The sequence below is a fragment of the Hippocampus guttulatus genome, chromosome 1 (genome assembly GCF_054856545.1).
Source record: "Hippocampus guttulatus isolate MCC_2025c chromosome 1, RoL_Hgut_1.0, whole genome shotgun sequence".
NCBI lineage: Eukaryota > Metazoa > Chordata > Actinopteri > Syngnathiformes > Syngnathidae > Hippocampus > Hippocampus guttulatus.
In genome coordinates, this window is record NC_141261.1 from 24,643,080 (window position 1) to 24,665,309 (window position 22,230).

Genomic DNA, 22,230 nt, shown 5'->3' on the forward strand with positions numbered 1-22,230 from the left:
TCGATTGACAATGAAAACATGAGAATTTATTAAGAGAGTTATTACAGAAAAATAGGAAGTACAAAAAAAACTTATGTTGAAGTTTAAAATATATACAAAGTTTAAAATATTCTGAATATATCCAAAAATGTTGACTCACATCCATAAAATAGACTTTGAACCTTAATTTACAATCTATGATAAAGACTCATCAGTGAGGAAATGACGTTTTATTTTCAGCCTTCCTTTTCAGGGGACTAAGACCACAGTCGATACTGAACTTGGGTTCACCTGCTGGTCAACAGCAAAGCAAAACAGCATTCCAATAACATGGTTGCATTTTAATCAAATTACAAAAATAGTTCTATTTTGTAATGGAAATGTGCATATTACAGGAAACTAAAGTACAACCTGCATGGCCCAATAGTAAGGCTCCATGGAGTTTTGTTTTGTTGGCATATTTAATTTTCCTGTACAGAAGTACATTATGTTGCTATGATAAAATACACACTTGTCTACCACCAAGACTCTGCTTCAAGCCCAACACTGTAACTGACAGTGGTGAGTGACAATGACTTTGCTGACAAAACCTGCAGCAGTTAGACTAAAAGGATGCTCCATGCGTGAGCCAACAGTCACAATAAAACCCAAAAGTGGGGCAGTCAGAATTTGAGTTATGCACCTGAGCTCTCATAAAGTCAGTCAATTTGGTGTGAATCTTTTATCCACATCACAACTCAATATTGAATTTACTTGCGACAAATGCATTCAATGCTCATAAGACATGCAAAATTGCATTGTGTGAAGATCCCTGCCTGCAGTGACACTTTGTAATCCTGACCGAGTAATGTTTGAGTTTCATGGAACTCAAACATGAGTTCCAGGATCATGGCTATCGTGGGTTTCCCATACTGGTTGTAAGACTCACTTTTGTTTTTATTTTAGTGTGTGTGTGTGTGTGCGCACGCACGCAAGGAGGCTGAAACGCAACTCCAACCCTGGCCGGGTAGGGGCCTGGGAGGCAGTGCTTGGTGCTCCAGCAGCACCCTGTTGACCAAGGTGAGAGAGTGGCAGCGTCAGTCCCTGATCTGATGAGCTGGTGTTGCAAGAAAACTAAATGTGCCCTTCAAAACCACATTCATAACAGCTTCTGGTTGACTATCTCCCAAACCATCCTCCTCCTAAAATATGGCATCTGCTTCTGCAAAAAGGACAGCAGAGCTCATTGTCATGATGACTACGCACAACCATCCCACTTGGTTGACCACCTACCTGTGTGAATGTGATGGGCTTGTCTTTGGTAATGTAATCTGCATATTTGCATGTGAACATTCCACAGTCACTGCCGTTCATCTGCTGTGGGATTTCCTGTTCAGGACAAAGGATGAACACAAATGCTAATACATAGCAGAGATGCAGGTCACCAATCAAGATTAACTCTTGCTTATGCAAACTTGCTTGAAATTTTCCACTAATTTTGATGACCTTGGGGGGACGGACTGTTTCTCTTATCTACATTAATGTTGAACTTCTAAATAAAAAATACATTCTTCACTAGTGTAGCTCAAACAGGTAGCATGAATGAAAAATCAGCCATTTTGAATTTTTTAGAAACATTTTGTCAACAGCGCAAAAGCATGCCATTGGTTCACAAACACATCGGATGAGCTCCTAATGTGGCAGGACTAGTCTGGTCGTGGCAATGGATAAAGTGTCTTATGTCTACAAGGTTTAATGCTGTTATTATGACACGGCACTTCGCATTGATTTCCTCTCCCAATGATTTGCACCGGTAAGAGGGGAGTAAATAAAACAAACGCGGCCATTGTGGGGACACTGGATGTGAAGCAACTGTGTTTGCGTTCCTCTCGCTGCATGCTGGCCACTGACAAAGCAGTAGAGGTGCCTTACTGGCACCAAGAGCATTGACCTTTCTCGACTGTGAAGAGACAGAGACAAGTTGGCCTACAGAGACACCTGGAGGACAAAATAAAAGTATGTTTGAATTCACTTAGAGGAGTCCCTTTCTGCAGGTTTCCTGAGTGTGAAGAAAAATTTGGGACGTGATGACGTACTCTCAAACATCATACGTCATCGCGTCCATTTGTTTCATTCCCTACTGCATAACAACGGAGGGTGGAGAGCGTAAGCAGCACTGCAACTTCAATTTTGTGCTAAATTTGTGTGCCCACATTGAGAGCTACCACTGTCATATGGACGGGGGTTGGCTTCAAGAGGACAGATATCCTGCAAAATACAATCATTTCAAACTACACAAGGAAACAGTTACTGCTAAACTTAAGAGGCAACACACCAAATACGTTTTTGGCGGCCTAGATGTTAAACACACGGCTGAAATATGAGCAGGCTAGAAGAAACACGATGACATGAAAACAGGTTGTGTGGTTCGGAGTGAACAAATGCTTCAATCAAGCATTGCTCAAGCACTTATTAGATGCATTCCTTACGACCTAAAAAAAGCAAACGGTGGTAGGATAATACCGTAGCAGTATTGCTTGGCCAAGATAAACAATTCTTGGGAGAAAATATTTTTCTACAGCACATTTGACCGAGATGTGAAAACCATGCCGTCACAAACTGGCGACCACCATGTCATCTGTGGTGGGTTTTTCCCCTTTGCCTCTACGATCAAGACTGTTGAGCCAAACCTCAGCTCCCTTTATCAGCCTGGCGGTTCGCTACATAGGCAGCAACCAAGAAGCTTGAAAACGCCTGCCTTGAAACATGCTAATTTCCCAAGGATTACACAAAAGAAAATATTGCGAGTGGTTTAAAGGGACTTTCTTGACTGCAATGGATTCTGCAAGAGCAAAAACAGGCGGGTGTGACAACATGACAGGGCCAATGCCTTTTGAAGGCGGGTATTTTCTTTGGTTTTCGTGATATTATTCTCAAATGTCGGTTTCTTTATTTATTCACTGTTTAAGTGGGAAGCAGTTACGTTACATTGAGACCTCACAGGGAAAAGACTCGCTGGCCAGTGATTGTTTCCATTTCAAGCTGTGTCACTCAACCAGTTGCACTAAATTAGCACTTGGTTTGCATTATCACTGGAAAAGAGTGGCTTCAATACCGTGCACAATAAAAACAATGCACAAAAGCACCAATCACAAACATATCATTCACCCCCCCCCCCCCCCATATCATCAGAAAGTCATCACTGAAAATTTCCTCGAAATATCGTGCTATAGTTTTGACGCAATATCACTGGGAAGGAAACTTAACATTCTCAGCCTGACTCCATGCAGAACTTACATTGCGCTTTTTGCTGTGTAAAGTCCAGCCTGTGGTATCCAGTTCTTTGCCCTTTTTGTCCTTGCTTTCTTGTTGCAAGTAATCACTGGGGACAAATACACTGCATTAGTCTTGACACTCGACAGCAAGGAAAAAGTGTCTCCTTTTCAAGTTTACTTGCCAAACTTACAACAACAGTTTGCATGCGTCATCATTGTTTCCTCCCATGGAGTCAAAGTAGGTAACAGCCTTTTTGCGGAAATCCACCACCTGAGAAGAGGAGGATGATCATAAAAGCTTCAACGCTCTCAACGTGTCCAACGAACCCTGGGCGTGGGGGGTGGTTTGAGTCAGCAGCAACACTTACAGAGAGGCACCAGTGCATACTCAGGTGGACGGGAACCAGCAGGATGTCTTTGGAAAAGATGTCCATCTTTTTGGTCCAGCGGCGGACAGCGGAGTAGCCGCTGCTGCGCAGTTTGGGATAGAAGAAGGTGCTGAACGTGTTGACGGAAGGCAGCTTGGGCCCTTTGCTCCGCTCCACCAGCAGATTCATGTAAAAATTGATCACCTTAAAAAGGGAAAGACAAGCAATTTGAATTTACCGGACCAATCCAACATTGAAGAATCGCTCAAGTCCACATGGAACATGTCATTTTATATTATGACATGTCTTCTTTTTATTCAAAGTGACACTGTTGAGCCAAGACATCAATTCAGTTCTGGATGTATGGAGTAGTATGTTAGCATTATTTGCCCCCTTTAGTAACTTAAAAGGTTAGCATGTTAGGACACCTTCATTCGAGTTAAAAAAATAAATAAATCTAATACAAGCCATCTTAGATAAGTTGTATGTGTTCTCTTTCCTTCTTCTGAAAGGAAAACTAAAGCTACAATACATCGTGTGTGCTAGCACCAGTCAAAACACGGTACTCTGATTACTAGGCATGCAACAAAATCTTTGATCTTTGTTTGTTTATTGAACATAAAACATATATACAGTAATAATTTGACAGAAAATAAGGTAGATAAAAAAAGTAAAAAGAAAGAAATCAATCTTCATTCAACACAGTTATGTTCAAGGGAGTAGGAAGAAGTAAAAAACTTATCTAGTCCTACCCCGTTATGTGATTGTATCTAATAAATCATTTTTATATCAATCAGAAAAGAAAAAAGTAAGAAGAAAGAAGTCTCCATTAAGGCTCATACTTTACCCTTAACCGTGATATTTTTACAACTTTTGGTTTGTATCGGGATTATATACTTCCACACCCTGACACTCTTGTGTCAATTTTCTCTTGTATTCATGATGGATATTTATATACCTTTCTCTATTTATCAACTTAGTTCTGATTTATCATTATATTTAATGTTTTGAATTTATCATTTTAACTCTGATTGATGTAGGTTGTTTGTACTATTTTTTTGAATTTGTTTTTGAACTCAGCAAGCGATTTACTCATTTTCAGGTCCGTTTCGAGATTATTCCACAGATTAACACCTTTGATAGATACACTTCTTTGCTTGATGTTTGTTCTTGTTTTGAGTTTTTTTGAATAAGTTGGTACCTCTTAAATCATAGCTGCTTTCTCGAATTTCGAAAAACTTCTGAATGTTTTGGCATTATAAGAAATCAGCATTATCGCAATATTACAACTGCCACAACATGGTGATCATCATCTTCAACTGTCATATTATATGATATGACATTAAAGGCAGCATATCTGTTAAATCGGTCAGGTTATTTTCAATTCGTGCAGTTCCAGCACCCTTTGTTGGTTTATTAGTGCAGTTTAATTTGAATTAGGCTTGTTTTTGCCACCTACATTTAAGACTCACGCCAATAGCAAGATGAAGGGTAACACGTTTGAGTTCCCCCACGAATCTCAAACTTAGGAAGTGCCTCAAACTTAAGTGTTATTAGTGTGACCAGCCAAACACAGCATTGTGAACAGCAGAGACCATGATACTTCAGCCACTGAGCCAAAAAGAGTACCGTACTTGACGATATAATATCTGGCCAATCCTATTTATTTCTTTGTCACTGCTGTAACATACAAAAATACAATATTGTGCTTTTACTTTTTTTTATGAGTTTTTTTTCCCTTTAACAATATTTTGAGTTTTTATACAGTATCGTGAGCCGTTTTAAATCGCCAACTTCGCACAATATCATGATAATTACCGTACTATGGCATGCCAGCTGATTACCGATGTGCTCATGACTAAAAATTCATCAACATGAGGGAGGTGGCATGATGGACAAAAAAAAAAAGAAAAAAAACTGCATCGACTAACAAATTCAAGGGAGCAAGGGATTTACATACTACATCCTGTGTACACCATGGTGGAGATGGAAACATGCAGCGGAAATCAGAGGGAGGGGAGCCAAGCGTCAAGGTGTTGTACATCAACCTCTTCATGTAAAAGACGCGCAAAAAGAAATTCAGATGGGCTCACAACTAGTTAAGTACATGTTCGATCCCTGGCCATTGCCACCATGTGAAAAGTGTCCTTACGCAAGATACTGAACCCCCAGTTGGCCCCTGATGGTGCATCATCAGCAGGTGAATGAGGTAACACTGTGAAGTGCTTTGAGTACCCAGGTAGCAAAGCGCTATGCAAGTCACAGCCCATTTACCATTTACATGAAGATGACGACCTTTATGATCATGTAACTTTTGTACAAGTGATGACATGGAATACACAGCTTGTCCTTCTCGAATAAGTACTAACTGATTTCTTATTGAATAAAATGGGAAGGAAGTGGCAAACACGTCACATTCTCCTGATTCCGTTTTCGTGAGAGTGAAAAGACGTCAAGTGGTAGCCACCGTATACCAGTACACAAAGGCAGAGGCAATGCTCAAAGCATTTTTTTTTTTAACAGTAAATACGTTGTACATGCAACTAAACAATGGCTGACAAAGAAGACTTGCACATTTGAAATAAAACAAAGTTTTTTCTTGGGTTTAGTGTTCTCCTTGAATGCATTGCGGGGTATCAGATTGCGAGTCAGCACGGTCAGATCGGCAAAATCAAGGGCCTAGGACTCCGGTGCAAAAAAAAAAAAAAAACGTGATGCAGAAATTCTACACAAAATAGCCTTGGCAGGTTGTTCAGTCAGAGCTCACCTCATCATTTAGCCAGCTCAGCCCACTGAGCGTCTGCAGATCTTTGCGTGTCAGACTGAGACCGAAACCCTCACTGAACACTTCATCAGGACTCCCGCGTCTTAACACCTTGTCTACCTGTGCCTCCATTTCCTGACAAAATAGACCAAGCAGAACATTTGCATCCGTAAGTTTACAGTGATAGGCATTTTGAGCCTGCGCAGATTAGTGTTTCCATTTTCAAAGTGTTGATTCTGTACATGCATACGCACACTCAGTACAACGTGCAGGTAATCATACCTCTGTGAGTTGTGGGAATTCTGGCTTGTCGTCCAAAAACGAGGACTCTTCTATAACCAGAGTCAACGGAATCTCCTTCTCCAAAGGAACTCGAACATGAACCTCCACATTCGTGCTGCGTTGGCCTCCTTCAGACAGCCGCTAAAAACCAACGGCAACACAGGTAAGTCACATACAAAATGACCGACGAACAACCTGAGAGAACAGCAGTCACCTGGCGCAGCAGCTGGGCAGCCAAGGCCTCCTGCTCCTCAATCTGTCTTCGCCTTTCTCTTGCCCGAGAGTCATAAATGCTTGTTCTAAAGTCAGAGAATCCAATCCACAATTTTTCAAGCATGTAAATTAAACATAACCACTAATAAAACATTAACTTCTTGACTTACAATTCTTTGATCCATAACTCAGCTTGGAAACATGGCATGCTGGGAAGATAAAAAAGACAATGTTGTAATTGCCAGTAAAATACATGAAACTGGATGTTAAGGCTATAGGTAGACAAATTCATTGTTTTTTTTCACTTAATACATTCACTATAAAAAAATAAAAATACAAGTGGAGGAAAAAAAATCAATAGCTTTTGCAATGATATGTAGACATCTTGCTTGTATAGCTTCATTTGAGAAAAGAAATCCAAACCTTGTGGCGTCTTGCTTTTTACTCTTTTGCTCATTTACAATAATAACAGAGTCGCCATCATGTGCTGCAAGACAAGAGAGAGACCAACAAATTAAGAATAATTACATGCGAACTCAATGAAACAATTAAACTGAAGGTAAAAACAAGAGAATTGATTGTTTAATTGACCTGATGACTGAGTATCCTGAGAGCAAGTGTCCAGCACAGCGGACGGGGAGGGTTGACTGCAGCTGAAGTCCGCATCAACAGACCACGTCTGGTAGTTCCCTGGCTTGCAAGAGGCGGCCACTGGGCTGGGAAGGTTGCTGGAGCTCCGGCTCGACGCGTCCCTGGTGCTGAGAGGGCTGCCGGCTCCCTCTGGAATATCCCCTGCCACTGAACCGGCGAATGAAGACAAGTGTAGCAGTCTGCGGCTGGAGCTCAGGAAGCTGGTGCTGATGAGAATGCAAAGAGGAGGACATTTTGACTCAAAACATTGACCAACTCCAGAACTGGTGAGCCATACAGACTAATTGTAAGCAACACATCCATGTCAAGCAACTCTTTTAAGTGCAAGCACTCCGTCCCTTGATGACCACAAAGGTATGCAAAAGTGCGTCTTTTCAGTTCATTTCAAACAAGATCACACTCCAGTTCTGGGTTTGAAAGGTTGGGTGATATGAAGCATGGGAGCATGCATACTTACAAATCTCTCTGTGACCTCGCGATGGAGGGGGAGTGGCCGTTGACAAGACACGACTGGCCGCCTGAGACGATGGTCAGAAGCTGCCTGTATGCCTCCTTCTCCTCTAAATGAACAGACTGGACAAAACGTCATGAGCCAACAGCTTGAAAAACACAACCGCCAACAAATGATGACGTAATGGCTCACCTCCTGTGCTGTGCAACGGGTTCTGGCCTGAGGTATGTGGCACGCTGAAGTTCTGCGTGACGTCATCTGCGCTACGTTGATTGGAAACGTCTTGTCATACATGCTGGTGCAGGAGCTGCTTGTTGTGGACCCTCCACTTAGCACACTCAACAAAAAGAAGACATTCATGTCATCCCACATGACCAAGCCAACAACACGGTGAGAGAAAATGCATACGATCAACTAAGGCAAATATTTCCAGTACCTTGGTGTGCCATATTTTCTGAGGTTTATGGGCCTGCTGAGCCATGCAGAGGGAGGCAATTTCGGCATGATGTTGGGGGGCAAGCTGCATGGGTGCCCATTTATTTTTGGAACTTCCTGATGAGCAGGACTCATGTGCACATGTCGCCTGCATACTTTACATTCCCAAAGAGACGTGTCATTACACAACCATTCTAGGGTTTAGTACAGTTGATACATACTGTGTAACATGACCAGTAATTTTCTTTCCAACTGGATCTTGAAAAGTGCAACCAAATACAACACTATCAGAAATAAACTCACCAGATTTGGGCATTTTCCACTCCAAACTGGAAGCGGGAGCAGCAAACGTCTGATCCAGCAAGTTTACTTCTGAGTTCTTAAGAAAATAAGACATTTTTTCATGTAAAGATCATGTGAAAACAGGGCGAGAAGCTCGGTCATCCGGTAGGGGCAGATGAGGTGACTCAGGCATCTTGTGTTCCGGGAAGGTCACACCGGGAGGAGGCCCCGGTGGACGACGACCCAGGACACGCTGGAGCGACTGTCTCCCGGCTGGCCTGGCCTGGCCTGGGAACTCCTCGGGGTTTACCCGTAAGAGCGAGACCAAGTGGCTGGGAAAAGGCAAGCCTGGGCTGCCCTGCGAAAGCTGTCGCCCCCGCAACCTGACCCCCGATAAGTGGAGGAAAATGCATGGGTGGGGGGGGGGGGGGGGGGTTCTTTTGTCCAAACTTGTACGTAAACATGATCTATTAATAGCAACATGACAAGTGGTGAATTTTTTGTGGAAATTTCTGAAAAACATTTTCTGAGCACTTCAAACAGCTACTTTCTTTTTATATTTTATAACCCTAACCCTAATCTCATTGAATATTTAAAGTTTGACATGCCAGCCACCAGAGTGAAGTATGGATGCCTAGTAATTTAGTTTTTGTGCCCTTTAAACCATGTTGGACTGAACGTGTAAAAATAAGCCATGTAAATCTGTTCACGCAGCCGTGCATGGACTATGATCAAGAAAATGGCTTATTAATAGAGATATCATGCCTTGATTGCTTCACCGACACTTGGATAACTGGAACAATTAAGAAGGTAATTCGTCATTTATGGTAACTTGACATCATTTCAGCAGATTTGGGGGTATATTTTAAAGAGTTTGACAAAATCGCTATGTGCTTGAACTAGCGAACAGAGGTTAGCACACCTTCGTACCCTGAATTCAGAAGTGGTGTGTGAATATAGTCCATTACTGAAGGAACATACGGCACAATAAGAAATTTTGGGAAAGATTTGAGGGCAAGTGACAATAATTTAAAATGTCTTTTGACACCTTGATCTAAATAACCCCTCGGAAACACAGCCCATACGAGTTTATTTACCGGTCGCAAAAATGCCATGTTGCTCAAGCATACTCAATACAGTGACAACGTTCCAAATTTGGTCATACTGTCTGTGCTTAAATCGTAAACAAGCGCCACCCTGATTACAGCCATGCTGTGAGTGGAAGAGATCCATGTCCGAGGGAATTCACATTGAAATACTACTTTAGTCATCTAAACAAGTTAAGACAATTTCTTTACATGTATGCACCTTAAAATCTTGACTTACTGTCCATCTTGCTGCTGATGCTGATGGCAGTGTGTGAAGCTCAAGAGATTGGGGAGAGGAAGCAGGCAGGATGTTTCTCAAGGTAGGACTAACGCTGTTCTTCATCCATATCGCCACACTCGAGCTCCGATTCTTTAGTCCTTCAGCTGCGATCTTGACCGTGTCAAAAAGGTCTCCTGAAAAAAAAACAAAATTGTGAGAGGTGTTAAGAAATATAAACACAAATTAATTCTGCCAATGGCTAATGTGGTGATCTTTAATTTACCCATTCGAGATTTCTTCACTGGAAGTTCATTTTGGTCTCCTCCATGCCCCTCCTTCAAGCTTAAAAGAGAGTGATGCATGTACTTAGAATAGAAAATGAGCGATGGACGAAGTTATGTTAACGTGGGATAAAGTTTTGCTATGAAAACCTGTTTAAGCACTTACCATTCAATTCGTCTTTTCCGTCTCAACCTAATGTCATCATCACCGGGTGGCCGGTCTGAAGGAGACTGTTCCACAGCTGGAAGGCCATTGCGAATGTTGCCAAGGCTTGACTCTACCCATTCGTACAATTTATTCAGCATGGTTTGAAGTTTGCTCAATTACGCCGCTGGTTTACTAGTAAATGGCTTCAAGTGAGCAGCGTCTAGCGGCCTTTGGAGCCAACACAAATAAACCTCGCGCGAGTCATTCGAGCGAGACCCGTGAAACAGGGCGAATTCCAAGAGTTTCCACGAACCGGTAGTTAGCTAACGGAGATCTTGCTAGCCTACCTGATAGCAATGCTAACGCGCTTGCTAGCCAAAACGTTGTTAGCAACGCGGCTAATTTCCAAAACTATGTCTAAATGACGACAGGAAGGCGAGAGGTGGCAACCACTGCATTCGGAATGCCCGTTGTGGTGTTGTGTCTCATACTACGCCGTTTAATATCCTCAACGATACGTTAGTTGGTGAAAAAACTCGTTGAAGACGACTATCTCCCGCTTCTTCCCCATTCAAAACCACAACATGGCCGAACAGTGTGCTTCACTATTGATGGATTTGGTTGGCCGGCTGGGAGACATGCAAGCTACTATGCCAGCATCTTACTGGTTGCTTGAGGGGGGAGGTGAGCGTTTGATTATGACGCCACAGTTACCGGCGTTGACCGCGACATTTTTTTGTCAGCGACGTGAAAAAACAAGCAAACAAACAAACAAACAAACAAACAAACAAACAAACAAACAAATTAACTAACTAACTGCGGGGTTTTTTTGCTTTTACGAAAATAAAACAACATGGAATCCAAATAGTTGTGTTTACAAAACGTTTTTGAGTAAAGACACATACGTTACTTAAAAAAAATAATAAAACGGAAAAAAGTCACACAGAAATCGGATACGCAATGACGCACTGGATGCCTCTCATTACGGGCGCACAGTAGAACAAAAATACATTATTTGTAGTATTTGAAAATGACTTACGGAAATCTTCTGCGGCACACATGCTCTCTCACTGAACACCAGTGAAGCACAGCACATTGGTTGGGAATCTCTACCTGTATGTTCTGTGGGAGCAGTGGTTTGTAACGTTTATAATACATTACTTACCAGTAGGCGGCCTGGTGGTCCAGTGGTTAGCACGTCAACCTCACAGTGCAGAGGTCATGGGTTCAATCCTGGCTCCGGCCTTCCTGTGTGGAGTTTGCATGTTCTCCCCGTGCCTTCGTGAGTTTTCTCTGGGTACTCAGGTTTCCTCCCACATTCCCCCACAACCACCCCCCCCCCAAAAAAAACATGCACAGCAGGCTGATTGAACACTATAAATAGTGCTCTGCGATTGGCTGGCAAACTGTCCCACGCCTACTGCCTGAAGACAGCTGGGATGGGCTCCTGCGACCCTTGTGAGGGAGGATAAAGCGGATCGGAAAATGGATGGGTGGATGGATTACTTGCCACTAAATCAACTCAACTGTATTTGCACTTTAAAACAACCACCGCTGTATATAAAGTACTGCAATAATAATATCTTTTTATATGTTCTATGCCTTTCAAAACACTCAAGAACACCTTACAATCAAAACAAGAACAATAAAACCACAGATAAAATTACAAATAATAAAAGAAGAGATGCATTTAAACTGAGTATGCGATTCTAAATAGGTGGGTTTTGAGACGGGATTTGAATGTGGGAAGAGAATCAATATTTCGGATGGTGGGTGGGAGTGAGTTCCAGAGTTTGGGGGCAGAGCGGCTGAAAGCTCTGCACCCCATCGTGCTGAGACGGGCAGAGGGTACACCGAGGTGGAGGAAGGATGAGGACCTGAGGGAGCGAGAGGGAACGGAAATTTGAAGAAGGTCAGACAGATGGGGGGGGGGGCAGGGGGGCAAGGTATATATATATATATATATATATATATATATGTGTGTGTGTGTGTGTGTGTGTGTATGATATTTGCACTCCTCTATACATTTAAGGCCATCCATAACCTTGCCCCCCTGCCCCCCCCATCTGTCTGACCTTCTTCAAATTTCCGTTCCCTCTCTCTCCCTCAGGTCCTCATCCTTCCTCCACCTCGGTGTACCCTCTGCCCGTCTCAGCACGATGGGGTGCAGAGCTTTCAGCCGCTCTGCCCCCAAACTCTGGAACTCACTCCCACCCACCATCCGAAATATTGATTCTCTTCCCACATTCAAATCCCGTCTCAAAACCCAACCTATTTAGAATCGCATACTCAGTTTAAATGCATCTCTTCTTTTATATATATATATATATATATATATATATATATATAAACAACAACAAAACAATAAATTAATAAAGAAGGCAGTTGACAGCACAAAAACTGTAAAACTAAAATGAAGTCTGAGTCATGCTGAGTCAAAAGCCAAATGAGGTTTGAGATGAGTTTTTGGAGACGCTTAATGGAGGATTGTCTGACTCCAAAGTAAAGTGCATTACAGAAATCCAGCCGGGATGTGACGAAGGCATCAATTATTGTTTCAAAGTGCTCATGAGAAAGGAGAAGATTTACTTTAGCCAGCTGCCTAACGAAGCTGGATTTAACAACGGCACCAATATGCCGGTCCAATTTAAAATCACTGTCCAGTTTAAGACTGTTGACTTAAAATAGGGAGCCACGGGGCCCAAGTCTACAGGACGGCATGTACAAGGGCCACTGGGACCAAACACTATCATTTCTGTCTTCTTTTCATTGACCTGATCAAATTGTCCACATATTTAGCTGTAAAACTACATTTAAATAGGAAAATCCAACAAGAGGCAACCCGTTGTGTAAATTCCGTGCGAATGAACGGAAATACACAAAAACAGACACTTCAGTGTGCATAGATGGATGGGAGAACAAATCAAAGATACATTTGTGCACATTAAACCTTTAATAATGAAAAACTGTAACACTACAATGAAATGCAGTGCTCACACTTTATACTGCATTCAACATAGTTAATTCCAAGGCCACTTCACTTGACTTTCAAAAATAAACTTCATGCTTTACACTCCTGTTTTCTGAAATATATATAGTTCTGTCATAGAAAACTAAAGTTAAAATTCTATCGCATCAGCCTTCCTCAAGCTCAGGCATTTGTCAATGGCACTAGTGTAAGAACTGCGTGATCTGATTTATCAAATAACCAATCCATCCATCCATCCATCAATCCATTTTCTGTAGTACTTGCTCTTCTTATCCTCATGAAGGTCACAGGTGCGCTTGAGTCAATCTCCTCTGATTTTAGATGAGAGGAAGGGCACACCCTGAACTGGTCGCCAGCCAATTACAGGACAACTACTGGATAGACAAACAATAAATCATTCTCTCAGTCAAACCGAAAGATAATCTAGAATTGTGGGGCAGATGTGCTAACCTCTGGAATAATGTGCCACTCAAACAAATCAGAATGCAAAAATGTTGAAAATTGAGCACCGGTACACAAATTGCTCGAATACATTTCAACATTAGACATGGCAATAAGCCACCTCTTACATCCACATTCACAGAGAAGGTGTTTCTTATGAACAAAACATAATTGACCGCTCAAAATTAAAATTAAATCGTTTGAATAACTCCGGTCTGATAATTGAATGACAATATACCTTGCGCATCGGCATATACTGTACATTTTTAGAGTCATGCATGATGAACTGCACGTCATTAATTGATTCAAAACTGTGTTTTAATCCAGTATGAAGACTCAAATCTAAAGGCATGCATCCAGAGGGTTTGATCACTGAAGAATTGGTTGTTTGCTATTTGATTTAGCACTCCACAACATACAAACAGCATGCTGACAGATGTGTGCATAGGTTCACAGTACAGGTTTCACAATATCCAGCAAACAAATGTTGGAGCGACAACTCAAGGATTTGTCACCACAGCTACCAAAATGCTATGACTCTGATTACCTCGTGACCAATATTTACAGTACTAAAATTAATCCTTGTGGCTCCCTAGAGTTTGTTGTTTTACTCCCGTCTTGTTCCAAATATTTGGAGGAAGAAAGAGAAGATGTAGATGACGTCTAGGTAGATGCTGAGCGTGGCAAAGATGTATTCTTCTGGGCTCATGCTGTACTGCCTGTTGCCCATGAGGAGTTGGGTGTCAAATGCCAAAAACTGCAAAGGCAAATAAATACAATACATGCACGTAAACGTTACGCTCAGGCTGGGATCACGTGCTCAACACACCACGTAATCTCCTGCTGGATCGGACACTCGTCACTTACCATGGTGAACAATATAGCTCCCAAAACAGCATAGGTGGTATCCAACCAGGGCACCTAAATCACAAACATTATCCAGATAAATATGGTTATAGTTTAATCAAGATCAGAGCGCTTATGATGAAGGCAATATCAAAATGTGGATTGCAAAGGAAAGTTTTATACCCAACACCATCTCGACATGTATCAAAATGAAATTTTTTCTCTTCCACAAACTTTAATTTTATGCTTTTTACAAACTGAATCTTATTGAATTTTGTAAATATTTCTGCATCAATCAAGCGGCTATGCAGCTTCCCCCCCCCCATTTGTTTGACAATTCTTTATATTTAATGCATCCTTAAAATAGTGCTGGGCCAAGTTGTTTCACTAATGCTGACTTCGTAAATGGAGTCACAGCTTTTAAAAAGCCAGCAGCTACCTTTTTTATAACCAATAAGCGGATATGCTCAAAGATGTACTCCGGTCACCAGAATGTTAAAAGGCATTTTAACTTGTGTTACTGAGCTTGTGACGGATAACGTATTACTGAATAATAAATAGCAAAAAGCCAGAGTTACTGTTTTGTAATGCAGCACTCGCCATAAAAGGGATGTGACTCTTAACAACACTTACATATTGAAATGGAAGGACAACAGCAAGCACCAGTCCAGAGATGAACATGACCATACAGAAGATAAGGAGCACACCTTGGTATGATGTTACGTCAATCTGGATGGAGAGCACATGGTTTCATTCGACACTTAAATGCAAAGCAAAGGGGGAGATCAAGTAAAAATGTCACCTTTGTTTGGAAACTCAGGAATATGACAAGGAGACAGACCGCAGTGGTGATGCCCAGACACATCATCACCGACTTGGTGTTGTAGAAGCTTTTTGAACAAGCAACAACATGTGATCAGCTTGCACAATAGTCTGTACAGTATACTGTTGTGTCTATAGCAGGTTAGCAAAGTGCTTAGTAATACATGCTTGTCACACTTCACCATTCAACAAAAGCGCAAATCAGACAAAGGACTAAATTGTACCTGGACAGCATCCCTGTCATGTAGGACAGCGAGAGGGTCTGTAACAAAACAAAAGAAAACAGAATTTAATATTACCGGTACATACAGCTGCACAATTTAAAGAGATCTAAAGAGAGTTATCTTCCTCTCTTTAGTTATCTTCTCTCTAAAGAGAGAGTTATCTTTAAAAAAGTCTGCCATTACAAATATCCACCCATTCTCCGAACCGCTTTCTCTTCACGAGACTCGGGGTGTGCTGGAGCTTATCCTTGCTGTCTTCGGGAAGTAGGCGGGCTACACCCTGAACTGGTTGCCAGCCAATCGTCGGGGAACACACAGACCAACAACCATTCACACTCACAATCACACCTCGGGACAGATGGGGCGTGACCCAAGTGTGTAGAGTGTGAACTGACGTTCTGTATTTTGTATATCTATTAAATGGCTAACGTGTATTGAGGTGACAAGCAATTTACTTGTAGAATAAAAGCTGTGAAAAACAATCACATTTCGAATATTTGGAATCAGAGCGTCAGCTTTGTACTTACAAAGATGGCAAGCAGGATCAGATTCCATGGGAACCGTCTCCTACAGGAGAGATCAAATGGGATTTCTGATGTCATGATGAATATGTTATTTGTTTGAGATGTGTGTCGTTGATGTGACACTTTACCTCGGTGCACGGCAGCAAGACAGAGTCAAATATGTAACAAAGAACACCCCACTGTAACACAAAAATAATATGATTATTATTAGATAGCTGTGACATGAGGCTGAGAATGTAACTAGATAGGCTGTATATTGTGTACTCACTAAGAGGCCCAGTACCACCCGGGGTTTGTTTGAATGTAATTCTTCACGGGATCACTAAAAAAGTGATTTCGGTGAAAATTGTGCAAAGCAGTAAGCACGATACATTTTTAAGGATGTACAAATGGTATTTTGGAATATGGTTTCAGAGAAAAGGGCTTCTCACCAGAAAGTGAAAAGAGACACGATCGCCAGAGTTACCAAGACTTGGATGAACAGGATGGTGTACACCTACAAGCAAATGAATATAGATGATTCTGCTTTTCAAATGAGTCATCTATCACAAGTTCAAATAACCCAAAACAATAAGATCATCATACCTTACGTATGAAGACCCTCCGGATGTTCCGATCATCCCAGGTGTACTCTGATAACATCTCCCCATCGTTGTAGCAAGACTCACTGGTGCCTGGCATTGATTACATGAAATCGACAATTTAGATTAAATCACTCCTTTTGTAGCATCGTACTATATGTTGGCTACCCATGTTCTATAGGGCACAAACTCAAAGTGTTCAAAGACAATATTATGTAAATGTGCTGAGCAACATTGTCAAGTTTGATAAATAACTGGCGTTCACATCGTTGTGTCAAGTCTTACCTTCGTCAATATAGCATGCCCGCAATCTCAATGGTTAATTTTGATGCAAGGTGAAGCAGCATATATTTTCTATCAAGCGGTGGAGATAGCATTTGTGGTGAGAGAAAATACGATTTTATACTGTTGAATTACAGTTTGTTATTCTTAACCCACCATTAACTGTTGGATTACATGTGGGGATGAATATTTTACGTTTTTTTCCCCAAATACAGTATGATGCATCCCAAAGTTGCAGCAATCCATAGTTGTTTGCTGTTAAATTAAGTTATCTACTGTCCTTGTTAACTGGCTCATTTAACTGTTAAATTACAAGGCTACTGATGAATATTTAATAGTATTTTACAATTATTATTTAAATATTCTTTCATTACAGTGTATCAATTGATCTTGGTAAATGTAGCTATTGCTAATTCTCACCAACCTGCAGTGGCTTCCTCATAGCTGGGAGGAACGGGTGACACTGAGTACTGCCCATTGGATGAGTCACTGAGGGTCTTGTTAGCGTGCAAAGGCTGAAAGCAAAATTTAGATCGTTGACAGACTTGAAATGAAATCAGTAACAGAAATAAAAGGAAGTCTTTTCTCAGCGTATTACGTGACAAGGAAGACTTAAAATATCTTCGGTATGCTTTCCAAAACAACATGCATCACATGATGGGCTTTGATGAGCTCCTGTCCTCATTAGGGTCACAGGTGAGAGGTGGGCTCCATGTCGGGCTGTTTGCTAGCCTATCGCAGAGCACATAGAGGCAAACGACAATTCTCACTCACATTCGCACCTAAGGGCAAGTTTAGAATCTTGAACTAACCTAAGAAGCATGTTTTGGGGATGGAGGAGGAAAAACAAGAAAACCCATGCAGGAAGACCACACTGGAACCCCTAACCTCAGAACTAAGAGTGTGAGGCAGATATGCTCCCCACTCATCAACATCTCAGCCACTTAAGCCTTAAGTGATATTGGGCATTAGTGGGGCTACACAGATTTCTGACGAGGCTATAACCACCCCTGTAAAAGGGTAAACCAAACGCTAGAAGCAAGTCTATGTAATGCATTGCATTTGTGATACTGTATAGAATAGATGCAGCACACAGTTTGAATGAAAATTAAGAATATGTATCTCGAGCTTTTGGACCTAATGTGGCTTGTCTTTCGTCATTGTACAGAGTCACATATAGTACAACTATAAGGTAATAAAGACGCAGCGAATTATGAACGACTTGTTCTGATACATTGAACGAACAAACAAGAATCAAATGCCACCGTTAAGTCAACAAGGCCCGAATTACATTTTCGGATGTGAAGTTGGGTGATGAAGATGAATAGACGTGCGCGTTCAGGAGTCTGTTTCGTAATTTTAGAACAAACTCGGGCCAACGATTGATCGCCTACCTTGCCCTGCGTCATGATTCTGGCCGGACTGCCGCGGTTGATCCACTTCCACGCCGCTCGGACCGAATTAAGTGCGGGTTGGACAAGGGGACAATGGCGCCTCTACAAAAATTGCGTTGCAATCCGAAATCACAGCAGTGGCGGGGGCGTGCGGCTCTACCCCTCCCTCACCCACGTATGGATGTTCGAGCAGCATCCAGGTGAAGCTGCAGGCCACACTCGGCTGGGAGTGGGACCCAATCCCTGCCCCGCATGAGACAAATGGGCGGTCAGCATGGAAGATATACAGTGCAGTATGTGCAATGGAAAGCTCTGCCTCTGAAATTAATTGAATATGCCGTCACTATTTCTGAACGAACAGCATAATTTTTATTCTGGTAAAACCAACCAATTACGCAAAAATGAAACATGGGTGAAATTATCAATAGGACTGTCACTCAATGACGAGACAAATGGCCTCCCCGTTTTGTTTTTGGTATTTTCTGCTTAGTGCTCAACAGGAGAGAACCCAGATCGGATTTACTAGACTTCCACTAGTGTGTCCTCACTAGTACAATGTTAGGCGCATTTTCTGGTTCAGTATGCAACCATCGAGTCTGAAAGGTAACTACTACTGATTTGAAGAACAGTCGATTTCTGTGTACCACACGTGCACTTTATTATGAAAAATCAAGATTTATAATGTGGACATTTATCCCGAACCTGGCCCTCATCAAATCAATCCTGTAAACATTACGTGAGTCGGTCATAACACCAATGTACATTTGATCGCACATCAAACAATTTCCTGGTTTTAATTGTTTTGCCAACACCATTTACTTTGTTGAGTCATGTCGATTATTCATTTCATTCCACTCCCATGAAATAAGATTTACAAATTTCATAGGGGAGTTTATCACCAGTCTGTTAAAAAAAAGTAAAGATAAAGCCCAGAGGGTCACTGTTTTTGTGAATGCTTCAAAGAAAAGCGGAAACTGTTGCGATTTATACATATGGGATTGAATAATCAGATGGTCAGCACAGAGTGTGTGTGCCATGTATATTGATTAAACAATCTAAAAATTGATTTAACACCGTAATTCAGATCTTCCATTAGCAATTCTCTGTCAGATATGGAAAAGATGCATTAACATGGTTACTCAGATTTTAAAAAAATAATGACCACATCAGTACCCGATAACATCTTACATAAACGTGCATTTTCTGACCTTTTATTGGTTTCTAATTTCAGCTGCAAAGAAATGACATGACAGAGGTGAAACTGACAGCCATAAGACTTGCGATGTTCTTCAGTACATTTCGCCTTCTCCTCTGGCTCCCTCCAGTCTGAGGTCCGAGTCATTTCTGCCCAGTGTGAACAAACTGACGACAGCCATCAAGGCTGCCAGCATCATGAGCGCGCAGCCTCCAAACATGTGTCTTGTACCACCGCCCCCTTCCCCACCACCTGTGCCTGACACCTCACCGTGGAGCGCCAACAGCCCAATACAGGCCAGGAGATGCAGAGGTAGGCGGAACCAAGCCAGCACTCCAGCTCGCTTCTCTTCTGGGATCACTCTGCCCTGGAGGAAGCCGACCGCCGGGAAGTAGAGGCCACAGGCCAGCTCCAGCAGCAGGAAGGCCAACAGGGATTCGTGAGGCCTCGGCTGGCCCGGCGCCGTGGAAAACGTCAGCATGAAGAATGAGAAAAACGCCATCAGAACAGCCAAGCAGAGCACGTGGCCGGGCTGTAGGCGGTAGCGGGTGGAGGTGGCGAGGCGGTACATTAAGGACCCAACCATTGAGGCAGCCATTAGACAGGAAAAGACAATGCCTAAAGGAGGCCCGTGAGGGTCCAGTACTGGGGTCCACAGGAAAACAAATATGTAAAGGACACTTTCAAAGAGAGCCTGCACGCCACCCAAGAGCATGACCCTCCTGTCTGACAGCAAGCACCGGAGTCCATCGTGGCAGCTGCGTGAGAACCGGGCCTTTGTGGAGGAGAGAGTCAACCTTCCGACGGTAGGTGTCTGTTTGTCACCTTCAGGTCGTTCCTGTGCTTCTTCCTTGCCCCAGTCGGTCAACACCACCCAAGCACAGCACACCAAACAGGGGACAGCGAGAAGAAAAGGAGCCACGGGGCCCAGGTGGAGCCACTCAGCCAATAAGTTAGCCACCAGGCCAGCCCCCACTGCGAGCCCATGGTTCCATGTGGCAGCTTTGGTGAAGGTGCTAGGGATCCACTCTTTGGGGAAATCGTGGACATCAACATGCCGGTGCACGTACCAGGCTTCAAACGTGGTGGAGAGCAAGGATGTGGACAGACCGCCCAGGATGCGGCCGATAATCAGAACAAAATAGTCTCGGGACAGCTTGGTGAGACAGCAGGCAGAGTACGACAAGCAGAAAAGTAGACATGTGTGTCTCCGGCCCAGTGCTTGGGGGAGCCAGCCTGAAATGGGAGCAAACAGCACACACGAGGCCAAGCCACACACATAAATGATGGCTATTTGAGACTCTAGAAAGCTGTAGTGGCGGTAGAGCTTGTAGAGATAAGGACCCTGGAGCCAGTCCGCCCACAGGGCCAGCAGGTAGGCCCGGAGGAAGACGTTCTGGAAGCGGCGGAAAGCTGGGTTGGCTGCGGTTGTCTGGGTAGGCTCAAATGGGCTGAGACGGCGTGCTGTGAGCTCGAGGCCGACACATAGGGCAAGCAGGACGATGATGGCGAGGTACGCAGTCACCAACATGCTGTGCTATGACACACCGCAAGCAGCCGACTTCAAATCTGCTCTTGTGGCACGTTTATCACTCCTTTGCTTCTCAGCACCTGTCCAAGAGAAACGGCAGACAAATGCCTACGTTAATTTTTATAGCATGGTTCACACATAATCTTTCCATACTAACAGTCAATGAATTACGAATATGATAACAGGCGTCGCAAACTCGATTGTGTCGGGTGCTTTTTGTGTGTGTGTGTGTGTGTGTGTTTGCAGTTTAGCTGACGCTAGCATCCGAGCTAACTTGCTAACACACTCGAGTTTTTTTCTCCCTAATTAAGGTCGTAATGTGTCTTACCGAGCTGCAAGACGGTTCCATTATTGTGGCACGAAATAACATCTCATGCTTCAGCCTAATAAATTGGCAGTCATATCCAGAAACGCGTGGTATTTTGCCTTTGTGCAAGAGAACATTAACTTCCGGGTCCCGGATTTCGCCACCAGGAGGCGCGGACGTCAAACTTTTTTTAGACGCGGAAGGACAGGAAGTGAACTTTTAATTAAATTCCAAGTTTTCAATTTGTCAAAATTATGATCCGCTGTCAAAAGTGACATTTGAGTGTTCATGGCGTGATGCAGACAAACGTGTTGCATGTTGGGACTCCCACATGCAAATAAATCGATGAATATATTGAAAGTCAAGATTCTAAGTAATGGCTTCTCGTGAGAATATTTGTCTTAATATTTCATATTATGTTTAAATTAAAACATCGCCCTCACAGTTCTGTGGTTGAGGGTTTAAATCCGGGCTCTATTATGAAAACATCAATGTTAGGTTCATTTGACAAAGTTTTATTCAATTCACTTTTTAATTCAATTCAATTGAAGACGAGGCACGGCGTCAGGGTCTCTCCTGAGGCGCTGTCCGATTTTTAAAGAAAAGAAAAGAATCCCACCACTCCTCTCCTATCAAATACAATGTGGGGTACATGTGCAGCATAAACACAGAAAATGG

The 22,230-nt window shown here is 42.6% G+C and overlaps 3 protein-coding genes across 6 annotated transcripts; all 3 read right to left on the bottom strand.

Annotated features, from left to right (window-relative positions):
• Positions 1-4: 4 nt before the first annotated feature.
• Positions 5-11,026, bottom strand: senp1 (SUMO specific peptidase 1). Its single transcript, XM_086121911.1, has 18 exons — positions 10,435-11,026; positions 10,271-10,329; positions 10,006-10,181; positions 8,701-8,776; positions 8,399-8,552; positions 8,155-8,299; positions 7,969-8,084; positions 7,452-7,717; positions 7,284-7,347; positions 7,031-7,069; positions 6,862-6,946; positions 6,648-6,788; positions 6,369-6,500; positions 3,602-3,805; positions 3,425-3,504; positions 3,256-3,340; positions 1,252-1,347; positions 5-1,180 (listed from the first exon to the last, which is right to left on the bottom strand). The coding sequence occupies exons 1-18, from the start codon at positions 10,572-10,574 to the stop codon at positions 1,118-1,120; spliced, it is 2,121 nt and encodes a 706-aa protein (XP_085978037.1). The 5' UTR covers positions 10,575-11,026; the 3' UTR covers positions 5-1,117.
• Positions 11,027-13,350: 2,324 nt separating this feature from the next.
• LOC147211102 (protein lifeguard 2-like) lies at positions 13,351-18,661 on the bottom strand. The gene is made up of 12 exons (XM_086121955.1): positions 18,520-18,661; positions 17,550-17,640; positions 16,848-16,936; positions 16,694-16,758; positions 16,531-16,584; positions 16,391-16,441; positions 16,266-16,305; positions 15,739-15,776; positions 15,495-15,582; positions 15,326-15,421; positions 14,714-14,767; positions 13,351-14,603 (listed from the first exon to the last, which is right to left on the bottom strand). The coding sequence occupies exons 1-12, from the start codon at positions 18,532-18,534 to the stop codon at positions 14,454-14,456; spliced, it is 831 nt and encodes a 276-aa protein (XP_085978081.1). The 5' UTR covers positions 18,535-18,661; the 3' UTR covers positions 13,351-14,453.
• Positions 18,662-19,152: 491 nt separating this feature from the next.
• slc61a1 (solute carrier family 61 member 1) lies at positions 19,153-21,714 on the bottom strand. Of its 4 annotated transcripts, XM_086121983.1 has the most exons (4): positions 21,574-21,714; positions 21,059-21,325; positions 19,985-20,950; positions 19,153-19,881 (listed from the first exon to the last, which is right to left on the bottom strand). In XM_086121983.1, the coding sequence occupies exons 2-4, from the start codon at positions 21,243-21,245 to the stop codon at positions 19,655-19,657; spliced, it is 1,380 nt and encodes a 459-aa protein (XP_085978109.1). In that variant the 5' UTR covers positions 21,246-21,325; positions 21,574-21,714; the 3' UTR covers positions 19,153-19,654. The 4 variants fall into 4 exon arrangements, with proteins under 4 accessions (XP_085978109.1, XP_085978093.1, XP_085978118.1 ...); XM_086121967.1 differs by having other exon boundaries at positions 19,985-21,325; XM_086121992.1 differs by having other exon boundaries at positions 19,709-19,900; positions 19,985-21,325.
• Between the last annotated feature and the right edge of the window lie 516 nt (positions 21,715-22,230).